This window comes from Microplitis demolitor, chromosome 6 (genome assembly GCF_026212275.2).
Source record: "Microplitis demolitor isolate Queensland-Clemson2020A chromosome 6, iyMicDemo2.1a, whole genome shotgun sequence".
Classification (NCBI taxonomy): domain Eukaryota; kingdom Metazoa; phylum Arthropoda; class Insecta; order Hymenoptera; family Braconidae; genus Microplitis; species Microplitis demolitor.
The window spans coordinates 5,642,581-5,656,103 of NC_068550.1; the positions used below are offsets into that span (position 1 = coordinate 5,642,581).

The 13,523-nt window shown below is 30.1% G+C and overlaps 3 protein-coding genes across 4 annotated transcripts; 1 reads left to right on the forward strand and 2 right to left on the reverse strand.

Annotated features, from left to right (window-relative positions):
* Positions 1 to 52: 52 nt before the first annotated feature.
* LOC103577612 (cysteine-rich protein 2-binding protein) lies at positions 53 to 3,366 on the reverse strand. The gene is made up of 2 exons (XM_008558334.2): positions 1,340 to 3,366; positions 53 to 1,156 (listed from the first exon to the last, which is right to left on the reverse strand). The coding sequence occupies exons 1-2, from the start codon at positions 3,291 to 3,293 to the stop codon at positions 801 to 803; spliced, it is 2,310 nt and encodes a 769-aa protein (XP_008556556.1). The 5' UTR covers positions 3,294 to 3,366; the 3' UTR covers positions 53 to 800.
* Positions 3,367 to 4,353: 987 nt separating this feature from the next.
* On the reverse strand, positions 4,354 to 8,567 carry LOC103577613 (delta(14)-sterol reductase TM7SF2). 2 transcript variants are annotated; one of them, XM_053740059.1, is made up of 8 exons: positions 8,319 to 8,567; positions 7,916 to 8,100; positions 7,437 to 7,635; positions 6,695 to 6,945; positions 6,108 to 6,483; positions 5,435 to 6,023; positions 5,235 to 5,359; positions 4,354 to 4,926 (listed from the first exon to the last, which is right to left on the reverse strand). In XM_053740059.1, the coding sequence occupies exons 2-8, from the start codon at positions 8,063 to 8,065 to the stop codon at positions 4,643 to 4,645; spliced, it is 1,974 nt and encodes a 657-aa protein (XP_053596034.1). In that variant the 5' UTR covers positions 8,066 to 8,100; positions 8,319 to 8,567; the 3' UTR covers positions 4,354 to 4,642. The 2 variants fall into 2 exon arrangements, with proteins under 2 accessions (XP_053596034.1, XP_008556557.1); XM_008558335.3 differs by having other exon boundaries at positions 4,357 to 4,926; positions 6,695 to 6,957.
* A 968-nt stretch (positions 8,568 to 9,535) lies between these two features.
* LOC103577647 (heat shock factor 2-binding protein) lies at positions 9,536 to 12,473 on the forward strand. Its single transcript, XM_008558388.2, has 5 exons — positions 9,536 to 9,672; positions 9,749 to 9,929; positions 10,720 to 10,943; positions 11,012 to 11,274; positions 12,140 to 12,473. The coding sequence occupies exons 1-5, from the start codon at positions 9,637 to 9,639 to the stop codon at positions 12,471 to 12,473; spliced, it is 1,038 nt and encodes a 345-aa protein (XP_008556610.1). The 5' UTR covers positions 9,536 to 9,636.
* The last annotated feature ends 1,050 nt before the right edge of the window (positions 12,474 to 13,523 follow it).

A 13,523-nucleotide genomic window follows, 5' to 3' on the forward strand; every position in this document is an offset into this window, starting at 1 on the left:
TAATCTGTCCAAAAAAAAAAACAGTAATCAGTATTGATTTAAATTGTAATTTATAAAAATAATAAAAAAGGCAGCGATGCAAATAAAATATTTTTTTTTAATATTTATTTTCCTTGTGTGATAATCTTTATATTTTGTAACTGTAATGTATTCGTTAAATATTTTCTAACATCCATCTAGATGGCGCTTTGCGTAAATTCCTTGTAGTAGCTTCGTGCTGTTACGCCATTGAAGTTAATCAAATGATTAAAACACCAGGTAGGGTTATGTTCAAGCATTTTAAAAAATTCCTTCTAAAGGGTGCAATTACTAACCGAATTTTCTAATTACGTCATGAATAATTATGCTACTCAAATGATGAAAATCTTTAGAAAAAGTTTGTTTTATATTTTTTCCGAAGCTATAAAAAAAATTGCTGGAATATCAATTGATCAATAAATTTAAAAAAAAGTAAAATTTAAAAATTGGGTTAGAACGACCCAGCCTTAATTTGTACTAGATGTATAATATACTAAAATTTTCCCTGCAAGAGAGTAAACCTCGGGTGTTTTCGGTTTTTACTCCCCCTTTAGATGTTCTATATATTAATTATCACCCTACTTTTCTTTACGCATGCGCAGTTTAAAAATCTTCAGGTGTCGAATTTTTGTTGTGCGAAAAATCGGTCCAATCTTGAGGTACATCTTTTTTATAAAGATGGCGGATCAATTCAGGCATTGGTTCTGATTAAAAAGTTAATGATATTAAAAAAAACCTTTATTTAGAAAAATATATTGTCTATAATAATGATAAATAATTAATTATCGGCTGAGCCGTAAAAATAATGCATGTCGTGATTCTTTGGCGCCGGTAGTCATGTATTTGTCATAAAAATCTTGGACAAACTGTTCGATTTTGAAACCAAACTTTTGATAAAGAATCAACGCGGGATTTGTTGCTGATACATGAAGGGTCACATCCTTGCCCATCGAAGTTTGGATCAGGTGGTAAAGCATAAAAGTCCCGATTCCTGACTTACGCCACTCAGGTCGAATCAAAAAGAACGAGATATAAGCTTCGTCAAACCCAATATCAGGGACGAGAATCCCAAATCCTATTATAAGTTTTTTATAAAGCACTACGCAAGTAAAGTCTGGGTACTGCAGGCACTCAGTTACTGAAAAAATTGGTTGAAAAAATAATCTTAATCTTCAAACAGTAACTCCGGTCTGACAGATAGCTAATCAAATTTAAAATCAATAAAATTATTTTTAATTTTAAAAAATCGACTTTAGCATGAAAATTTTTAGAGTCATCGTTTAAAGATTGATGTTAAAAAATAGTGTATGCTGATACTTACAATCAATTCCCGGCCAAAAGAACTGGCAAGCAAGACTATTAATACCCGGGATGTGCTGCGGCCTGACATAGGAATAGTCGATCGTCGCCCTAGGTCTAGGCCTCCAATCGACCTTTTTGCTATTAACCTTAGCCTCTAGTTCCTGCATGACCTCCAACCACAAGGGCCTGCAATTATCGTCTCTTCTAATGAACGGCTTCAACCCTCTCTGCGTATACGGACTGCAAATTTCTCCATTCTCGCAATAGCCCATCAGTCTTTGTTCCATTCTCGCGGTTCCTAAATCCCTTCTGAATCTATCGATAACTCGTTCCCTTTCGTTCCTCGAGACCTTTTTCTCCATCTTGCCAGTTCCAGTCTCGTCCCAGTCAACCAGTTTTACATTTCCCAGCCTTTTTATCCTCCTGACAACTAACTTACGATAAAGCCTCCGTATTCTGGGAGTCATTTTGTCAACCCACGAGCTATTTATCGTTGACAATAAATATTCTTCCTCATTTTTACTCATCCTGACCCTCTTTCCCTTGACTTCCTTTTGCGCAGAACTTTCAACACAATCCCGTTTTTTTTTCCAAGGGTAGTCGCGTTTTTTCACGCTACTAAATAATGACTGGGGCGGCTCTGGTTCCGTGCTACCGGTGCTGCCATTGCTGTCATTACTGTCATCATCATTACCATCAGTATCTTCATAATTATCATTATTATCATTATTGCTCAACATATCATGCATCCAATCAGGATTGAATGTTTTAAAAAATTGTAGCAAATCAGCATCATCACTAAAATGTTTCAGATCGATGTCTAAATCATCAGGATTGTCATCTTGATCACCTGGATTTTGCTGATCGCCTAGATCTTGATGATCATCAACAGGTTGATTTAGATCATCAAGCTGATTGGCTAGATTTAAATCAATACCTAAATCATTGTCCTTAAGATCCAAATCCTGCAAAACCTTGAGGTCTTTTAGGTCGAAATCTTTGATGTCAATTGACGAAGACTCTTCTGATTGATTTAGATCAACATCGATGTCATTTAATAAATTGTCATCGTCATTAGTAGTAAGGGGATCAATATTATCTGGGAGATCATCGTCAGCAAACAAAAAATTTGATAAAATTTCAGTAGGTTGGACGTACTCACGTGAAAACATCGAGGGCGTTTGAGTCCTCGAGGAATCGCCGTAGCTGTCATCACAGGAACTGGATTCTTCGATTACTGGTGAGGAATTTAAACTAGTGGTTGAAAATTCTGGCTGCTGGTACTGGATTTGGTTTTGGTTCTGTAGATAATTCTGGTACTGATGCTGGTGCTGGATCTGATGCTGCTGAAGAGTTTGAATCGAAGACTGTATTTTAGCACGACGTTTGCGATCAACAATTGCTTGATCATTTCTAGCAATCAGCACTTCTGGAGGGTCATTATTTATGAGCTTCCAGTAACCGGACTCTGCAAGTTCATCAAACCCGGACTGGAAAAATATCTGACCCTTTTTAGAAGAGTGCGATAATGCACCGGAGATTGTACCCTTCCAGTTCTTCTTTTGCTTGACATTCTTCGGGAACAAAATGTCCCAGTGCTTCTCCACGAAGGCGTTGACGTTCAAGTTCCAGTGAAAGTATCCCCGGTTGCTGATCCCCGCGGACTTGGCTCTCAGGTTGTACAGAGTCAGGATCACGATACCCAGCCAGGATATTTTCTGACGAACGAGAGTCTCTTCGTGCAGGGGATGACACTCGACGCAGGTCAGGTCGAAGAAGACGTCACCGATCAGTCCACCGGGTACTCCGCCACGGCGGAGACACCGTACGTGCACTGGCTCATGACAGGAAATGCAAATTAAATTTGGATTATCATATGGATCACATAATTGAGTACAATACTTGCAAATTAGTGGTTTTGATTCTTCTGAATTTTCAGATCTTGGTTCTGATACTTCTGCTGATTCGCTCATTGTTTATTCACTTGTTTTTTTTTTTTTTATTGTTGGGGTTTTCATGTGTGATGACACTAGGTTAGAACTACACGTGTTTTGTTATTATTACATATACATATATATAAATATATATGTGTATATGTATAAGATGGCGCTCGAGAAAATTTTTGCACATGCGTAATGCTAACATTCAGATTTTTAAATTTTTATTTTCATTTTGCTAAATTTTTGCAATTGAAAAATAAATTTATGAGTCTGAAGTGAGCAGACAGTTAAGAATTTTTGAATTTTTTTTTTCAATAAATCAATTACGAAAAAAAAATAGTTAAAAGTATGCGCGAGTAGGAAATTGAAAAAGTGACAGGTGCAATTTTTTAAATATTTTTTTCTTTATAATTTGTTTTTAAAAAAATTCAAAAATTATTAGACGTCGGCTAACCAGTATGATTTAAATTATGAAAGAACGTAACTGACTAGTGTCAATTTTTTAAAATTGGAAATAAATAAATAAAACTTGTGTAGAGTAAAAATAAAAAAATGGGTATTTAGATAAATATAAAATCTGAACGCGCATTTTTAAAAATTTAAAAACTGTTTTATGTCTGCAACACTCACACTCGTTTCAAATTTCTAATTCATAATTCCAAGTTTCAATAAAAAATTCAAATTTTAATTTGAATTTAAATACTCGGAATTAAAGATTAAAAAAATGCATAATTATTTACCAAAAAGTTATTACTATTTATTACAATACAATTTTATTTTTTTACAATTAAAAATGTATAAAATTTATAATTTCAATTTCTATCAATTAATATACTTATCATTTATCATTATAATTATAATTATCACTTACTAAATTACACCCAATAATTATTAATTAATTATAAATTTATGAATTCTTATAATTTAATGAGATGTTTGTTTGTCATTTTTCTAAACAAAAAAATATGTTTATATTAATATATATATGTATAATTAATTACTAATAAAATTACTCATTAATTTGTGTAAGTAATTTGTTCTTAATTAAATAATATGATAATAATAAAACTAATTATTATTATCATTATATAAATTAGAAAATTTCAAGATATAAAAATTAATATCAACGCATTACATTAATCATGTAATTAATTGTCATGTAATTGCATTGGATTCAACTAAATTTATAATTAATGAAAAAATAATTTATCTAGAATTTTTTTTTTGTATTTATAATTAAAAAGAAAAAGAGAATAATTTTGATCGTCTAAAAAAATAATTACAATTTATGTTAATTTATGAATTTGAATATTTTATGAGATTCATTAATTTCGTTTGATCAATTAAGAAGGCCGTGGGTGATAAAAAAAATATTAAATAATTTAAAAAATACGCTGTAATAATAATGATTTAACGCGCGAACAATAATTTTCCCAGGCTGCGCCGTAACGTTTATGACAACGCGCGTTATCGCGAAGTGCGCGATGAACAAGGACGATGGTACAACATATCGCTGACCAGTAAAGCAAGACGTTGGTGTTTGTCTCAACGAGAACCATTGCCCAGTTCATTATTATATCTCCAAAATAATTTGGGTGCCGGACTTTTCCCCAGAATCCGGATACTATTAATTTTTTTCCTTTGTCTGTCGGTATTGTTTCAAGACCTAGAAATTTTTTTTTATTGATTAGTTAATTGTTTGTTAATTAGATCGCTTAAAAAAAACGATTTTTTTTGGAGCACTCTATTGTTTACATATTTTAATTCATTTATTTTTATGATATAATTATTTTTATATCATAAAATATTTCACATTGACCATTCGGAGCAGAAGCTTCGGTTCAGTTAAAAATGTAATTTAAAAAAAATATAATTAAATAAAATTTAAAATTCTTCACTTACTTATCATTCATCTACAATAAGTTTATTATTAATTTGTTTAAATCAATTAAAAATAATAAAAAAAAAACTTACGTAATGATTCCTGTGAGTATGGATTTAAACGGAAATGATGTTTTTGTAAATTACTCCAACGGTAAAGAACGTAACCAATTAAAAAGGCCAACACTAAAGGCGCCAATACATAAGCGGACTTATTTCTAAAAGTAAATAAAAATAATTAATTTAAAAAAAATTTACCAATTAAATAAATGAATTAACGGCTAAATACTTACACTTGTTGCGCCAATAAATATCTAGGTCCCAAAGTTATTAAAAATGGATAAAGTAAACTAGCAACGCATGTCATGTAACCCGTACCTTCATACAATACTCTAAAGCTTGTCAAATTTGTTTCCTCAAATAGCAAACCGTCAAAACAATAAAACATTTGCATAATACAAACAATTATTACAGTAAAATTTAAATTTCCAAGAGATTTGAGTGCCGCCAAATCTTTAAAGTCTCCAAAATTAAATTCCACAGTTTCCGCGCTTTTTAAAATTACCGCCATGTTTATCATCAAAGTCCCAATAAGACTTATCCTAGTTAAAAAAAGTTTAACATCCAGTTTAGCAACTCGCGGATTTATTTCCCTTCCTTGCCAGTAGTCGTAAATATGATTTCCAGTAGATCCATAAATATTCGCAGTTGACAGGGGAATTTTCCCGCCTTTTATGTACAAAATTACTGACAAAATTAATCCAGTGATCCAGGACAGTACTGACAGACGTAAAAGATTTTTCATAAGTAAATCAACTGTGTCGTAGCCGAAGTAGTCACCAAGTTTGAAAGTTATCAAGACAATCAATGCGATGTAAAGACCTATAATTATTTAAATACTTGGATGTAATAAGTTATGTTATTAATTATCATTATCATCATCAATTAAAAGCAACAAATAATTACCATTAAGTCGGTACTGTAGTCTTCCGCTTCTCATTTGCATCCCATCAACGGCTCGACCAATTGGTAGAAATGATAGCGCAGCAACGAGAACAAGAAAAGCTCCGTATGCTAATGCGACATATCCATTGAAATAAGTTTGAAGCTTACTTGGCACTTTGAAACCAGCAAGAAGACACTTGTTATTATGACAAGCTATTTGTGGTAATAATACTGCGCAAGGAAGTAAAATAATATTAAGCATTGCGCCGATCCATCCAAACCATTCTTGCGGTTTGCTAACAAGTTCTATTTCCAATGTTTTTTCCTGTTTTTTTATTTTATCTGTTGTTGATGAGTCGGGAAGAACTTCTTCTTCGTAATATAACTTTTGGATATCCTGGAATAATAATTAATTAATTTATTAATTGATTGATTTATTTAGTTAATAATTAAGGGGGACTACTAGTGTGAAATTTTGAAAAAATCATTTTTTTTTTGCATAATCATTATAATATTCTTTGCAGTTTTCTTTAAAAAAATTACCAAAAATCATCGTTTTTTCAGACGATCACACCAGTGTTCCCTTTAATGGGAATTCAAATACTTACGGGTTCACGTTGAACAGAAAATCCACGTTCTTTAGTGTCAGCGAGGTATTCATACATAATTGTCTTGCGTTCAACAGGTAGCGATACTGCGCGATCGATACCACGGAGATTTACTGAAGACTCTTTCATGAGATTATTTAGGATGCGAACTGACCGCCGTGTTGCTGTGGTTCCTTGCTGGTCTTTCAGACGAGATTGCAGAGGAATAAGCTCGGATATGTCATCGGATTCACTCATCGTACTCTGGGAATCTGTTTTGAAGCCTATTTTTATAGAGGAGTAATTTTTTTTAGCTGTTTTGTTAGAAGCGTGGGATTTAATTGTTAGTTAACTTTTTTTTTTAATCACAAGGAAAAATCTCATTTTTAATTAGCAGCAAATGATTAAAATTAAATTTATTTTATTTTTTTAGTCATCACAAATTATCAAATTTTTACTTTTCTCAAAAATTTGCGGTCTAAAAAATTTTTTGCCGCAAATTTCCATTTAAAAATTCAAAATATTTTTTATAAAATCTATTCTATGATAATTAAACTTGTCATCAATAAATTTTAATTAAAAAATAAGAGTTAAAACCCATCAGTTATTTTTCTAAAAAAAAAAAAAATTAACCCGATAATTAATTAAAATCAGATCAGACTTAAAAAAAAATTAAACGAACATAACTATCTTATATTTACTTAAGTGTTAAATTACTCAAGCATCCAATTGCCCAACAAAAATCGCTGATCAAACAACTCACTTTTTTCGTCATCAGATCGTTTGGATGTTATCTTTAGCGGGCGTTTAGGCCTTCCAGGTGAACGACCCGGAGACCGTCGACTAGGAGAACGTCCAGGTGATCTTCGGCTTGGAGATTTACGTGCCGGAGATTTTCTCAACGGGCTTTTGTATAATTTTCCCCTGATCGTTCTCGTTGTACCCCTAGATGGTCTTTCCGGCTGTTAAATATTCAAAATTAACGATCTCATAAATCATCATTCTGAAGCTAACAATTTACGGTTTTTTATACAAATCAATCACAAAAAACAAAAATAAAATAAAATAAAAAAAATGCACATATAGAAAATAAAAAAAAAAACTACAAGTGCAATTTTTTAAAATATATTTTTTTTTTTTATAAATTATCGTTTTTAAAAAAATCCAAAAATTAGTTGACGTCGGCTAACTTCAGTATCATCATAAATCAGCAAAAAAAAAATATATAAATATATGAATTACCTGTATATTGTTTGCCAGTACTGTATGCTCTTTACCACCTTCGAATTGTATAACATATTTATCACCTCTAGCAATTAGAATTTTACCTTTTTTGAACTCATCAATATTTGGTGGCTTTGCCAGAACTTGTTCTCCCGCCATGAATTTCATCTCAATTAATTTTATTATTTAAATATTTTCTTACTCTGTAATAAATTATAATTACACTTAAATTATTATTATTAAGTAGATAATTAAAAAACAATTTTAAACTCCAGTTTATTTTTGAATTTTGAATAAAAAAAAAACTAAACGCGGGTTATACAAATTTATTTATTTGAATTTGGCTGAGCCTCATTTATTAAATAAATATATAGATTTTTAAAGAAGTAATAAGCGATAAGTAGATGTAATGAGTACTTACATATTGCAATGAGGATGTTAAATATTTAATTTCTTTTTTTTTTGGCTTGTAAACGACACGAGAACTCAAGCTTGAGGTTATAATTAAAGCTGTGTTTTTTTGGGCTTGTGCTTGTACTGTACTATATATTTATATATATATGTATAATGTGTACTATGTATTTATATATATATAGTTAGAAATAGTATGGACGCTTAGTAATTTTAGTAGAAAAGTGTTCGTAAAATAAATGCGTCCAAGCCACGCGAGTGCGCGTCACTGCAATGGCGTAAAATGTGTTCGTAAATTCGGTTCAGAATGGCCGTAAATTTTAAATGGCGGGAGTTTTTTGTAACCAATAGAATTGGTGTGTTTGGAACCCCCACCACGGAGCACTGTTGGTCGGTTCGGATTCTCTGCTCGGCGAACTGGGGCGCTTGAAATATACCCGGGAAAATTTAAATTCATAATTGAATTTGAATAGTAGAAAAAAAGTAAAATACCAAATTTAAAAAAATGTATTAATTATCAGTGTAGTGATACAAGTAAAATTTAAGTGAAACACATCTTAGTATTTCAAATCGATCATTAACCAATAGAAATTAATGTTAATTTCATGTGCGGAAAAAGCATCAGAGTACTCTGGGTGGCGGGTATGTATATATATATATATATTAAACGCCCACCAAATACCCGGGAAATTTTAATTTTTCTAAAAAATGTAAATAATTAAAAAAAAAAAAAAATTGTATCAATTGTCACGTATACTGACTAATTACTTGTTAATATCAACATTGATAAAAAAAATTAATTATCAATCAACAAGAAACTTAAGTAAAATGCGGTGCGTACACTTAATACACGCAAATATTTACGGCAGACAGAAATCATTAAAAAATCGATTTCCATTTATATTTTTTATTAGTTAATTATCTTTTATTTTAATTTATATTGATATTAATTAAAAATTATTAACCATCGAGATAAGTACTAAGATCTGTTTACTTTGATTCAATTTTAATTAGCATTAGTATACTTGATAGTTCATACATTTTTTTTTACTGGTTAGTAACTTTTTTTTTTATAATTTAATTATAATAGATTTAAATTTTCCCGCGTAAAATATTGAATTCAAAAATAGAGGACGCTGTAAATTTTAGGCGGTACGGATTTAAATTTTTTGTACCAAATTGTGAAAATTTGAAATTAAATGTCAAGAGTGATTATTAATGACTTATTAATTAATTAATGACAATTAAATAGAATAATTATTTAATTAATTTGTTCGTATTTTATAAAGATTAATTAATGTTTTAATTTATATCGTTATTTATTTAAAATGGAAGGCGGTTTTGATAAAATACAAGATAATTTTGTGAGTATAGGTTATGATTATGAAACTTATTGATGCTAATTATTAATGATTAATGATTTATATTTGTTTTTTACAGGATATTATTATGAATAATATTGCGAGGACACAAAAAAATTTGGAGGTTTGTGTTGAAAATTTTCCGAAGCTGTTACTAGACCCGGCGATTGATAGGGAAATTGATAAAATAAGATCTGGATTTTATGAGCTGACTAAGAATAATCAATTGCTGATTGATACTTTGATTAATTCGAAACGAGGTGACGGAGTTTAGTTTTAGAAGTAGAAATAATTTTATGTAAAAGCTAAAGGGGTGGATGAAAAGATATTTTGAAATTTATTTTATTGAGACTTAAAAAGTTTATGGGGCCATTAGATGAATATTTTTGAATTTTCAGAAATAAAACTGATGATATATTGGTACAGGAGATATTTTTAACTTTTTGTTACTTGGCGGGAAATATTAAAATTTTTTGTTTTCTAGAACCCAAAGAAATGGATAAAATTTTTTCAAATATTCAATAAATTACAAGATGTTTCAAATACTTCTATTTTCTAAAATAACGTGATTACACAAAAATTACTGAAGACTTTTCTTATAGAGAATTGAATTTTATACAAAAATAGTCTTATTCATTTTTATCATATTTTCGATAGTTTACCCATAATATTAATTTTTAAAAATTCAAAGAGAAAAAAATTGAGTGAATTTTTCTAAATACTCCATAAATTACAAGATATTTCAAATTATTATATCTTCTAAAATATCATAATTACATAAAAATTACAAGAGACCTTTTTTATAGAAAATTTAATTTTCTACAAAAATGTTTTTATTCATTTTTATCATATTTTTGATAGTTTACCTATAATATTAATTCAAAACTTAAAAAAAAATATCTTTAATTTTTAAATAAATTACAGACTCAATCTCTTTAATTAAATTATTTATAAATTTTAATTTCAAAAATTTCTACTGATTCAATTTCAATTCATCAATTGTCAAACCCCGTGTCTCAAGTCTTATATAATTATTTAAAATTTATACAGAGAATGAAGAAAAATTATCGCAGCTGCAAAAAAGTTACGGCGATTTATTTTTAAAATACCAAAAGCAGCAGAAACAAATAGAAGAATGCGAGCAAGAAATAATAAATTTACTTTCACAAACTGATGAGCAAAGTAATTATTGTACAAATTTAGGTGCAACATTATCAAGTTTGTTATGGAAGTCATCGAAGTATCCGCAATTAATAAATTGCTGGTTAACTGAAGTACGTTGACCCTAAAGTAAATTAATTTTATTGGCCACGAAATTAATAATTTATAATATATATTTTAGAAACAAGATAGTGTATGCAAATTAATATCGATAACCAACACAACATTTTTGTCATTTATCGATACGTTTTCTCCAAATTTACCTCCATTAAAAAATGATACCACTGAATTTGTGATGTCCTTACTCGGCACCATTGCGAATTTAACATCAAATGGATTTGGGCGCCAGTTTTTATTAAGTTTTGAAGATGGTAAGGAATTTATTAAACAATTGATAAAAGTACTGGGATCATTGGCTGGCGAAACTGGCGAATCTCTTGCTCAGTAAGTATATTAACATATATTTTCATTGTAATTACACGGGAAAAAATTTTTGAACTCGGTGTAAAAACTTTGTGTGAAAATTACACCAACTATTGTGTTAAATTTAGGCGGTGCAAATTAACTTTTACATCGACAAGCGTGTTAATGTGAAATTTATGATAATTTAGCGTTGAAAAAAATAATCATAAAAATATTGTCATGTTAAAAATACTATTTAATGACTAGATAAAATAAATTTTCTAACGAGTAACACGGAATGGTGTAAAAAAGGTAGATTACACCGTGTTAAAATTACACGGATGGATAATTTACACCAAGTAATTTATTACATCGTTATTTTACACTACACAAGCGTGTAAAGTTCTCGGGGACCATTTTTACACCAAAAATTTTTTACAGTACATTGAAAATGATCCCCGAAGATTTTACACGGTTTGTACGGTGTGAATTGACGGTGTGAAATGTCAAATGGTGTACTTTTAACGCATTATGAGTATTTTTTACACCGTGCGGAGTTATTACTTCAAATGTTGTCCAATAATAAAATCTGTCATGAAAAATAATAAAATAATACATAAATAAGCTGCAGCACTAGTATATTATTATTATTATTATTGGTGTAGATTATTTTTAAAATAAAAATTGAATACCGAGTGTCAAAGTAATCGAAAAGTTTTAATAAAGAACATACATTTACACCGATGGTGTTAACGTTCTAATTCCCACCGTCCAAAATTTAACACCTTGTGTCGTGTGATTTTAACACCGGCAGTATTAAAAATTTAACACCAAATAATTCACATTACACCGCGGTCTAAAAATTTTTCAAGTGTATGATGTGTACTATTAAAAATGCAATTTTTAGAGTCGTTTTGATGATTTTGTACAATGTCAGCCTGAATACTGAAGGAAGAAAGTATTTGCTGGAGTTAAAAGTCCAGGAATCGGTTGTTAAATTTATTGATGACAATGTATCGCTTAAAGTACGTGAATTAGTACTTCGTCTTGCTCAATCATTGACATACGATTTGGTGGATTTTTATGCGCTTGAGCATGTGGTGGAAACTCTTCCTATGGGAAAAATTTCAGCTTGGGCTGGGGGTACTGATGATCTCGCTGTTATTGCGCAAGGTATTATTGTTAATATTAATAATAGTCAAGCTAAAGCTGATACTTGTAGTCTAGCTTCTTCTGTATAATTAATTATTATTATTATTATTATTATTATTTTTTTTTTTTATCAATTTTCTGTGGTTTGTAAATAAATTTGTTAATAAACTTAAATTTTATGAACTGGAGTTTTAAATCAAGACTTTGGTAAATTTTAAATAGTAGATTTTTTATGGGAAATAACTCGTTAATTAAATCAGTAAAATTTTTAATTGAACATTTGAAACTTTTTTTTTTATAAATTTTGAAAATATTTTTTATTTGACTTTTAATAAATATTCTGGCTTAACTATCAAAGATAGGGAAAAAATAAAAGAATACTTTTTTGTAGGAAATTTAATTTGCTATAAAAAAAGTCCTTATCAATTATTCGATAAATCTAATAATTAACAAGATATTTTAAAAATTAATATTTAGTTTCTATTAAAAACCACTGGAGTTTTTTTCCGCGAGAAATTTTCTTTAGTCCTTAAAAAAATTTCTGTTTTCAATTCATAGTAAAAAAAATTTCTTGCAACAAGAAGTCTTTTTTTTGTGTACAGTTAAATAAGTAAAGAGTCTAGACTTGGTACTAGACTGCAGACAAGGATTTCATGACGATAATTTTTGGGTATGAACAATAATAATAAAAGTATTGCATATAATAACAAGTGTATCGATCTTGCCAAGGGTATTCGTGTAGACGGGCGTGTGCTTACCAGGCGCCAGTTAACCAATCAATGAAACCAACGCAAGTTTGATCATGGCCCAGTCTCCAAGTCCCCAGTCCCCAGTCCCCAGTCCACAGTTTCCAGTCTCCGGTCCAATAATCGAACTTGTCCCTTTCTTCTTTTAAAAAATCATATATATTTATATGATAACAAAAGATTAGTCAATAGGTTTGTATGTGTAAAGCTCATCATAACAGCCAGGAATCCTGATGACGGCCATCAGCCAAAACCAGAGTGGTATCAATTGGTAGGTAGTCCGGCGCGTGCTCAGTAGCTGGTGATCCGCGCAAAAGTAGAATTATGGAATAGAAGAAGAGGTGGAGGCTGGGTTGGTAAGGCGATGGTGTGCATGGGTTTTAAAGCTCCCTT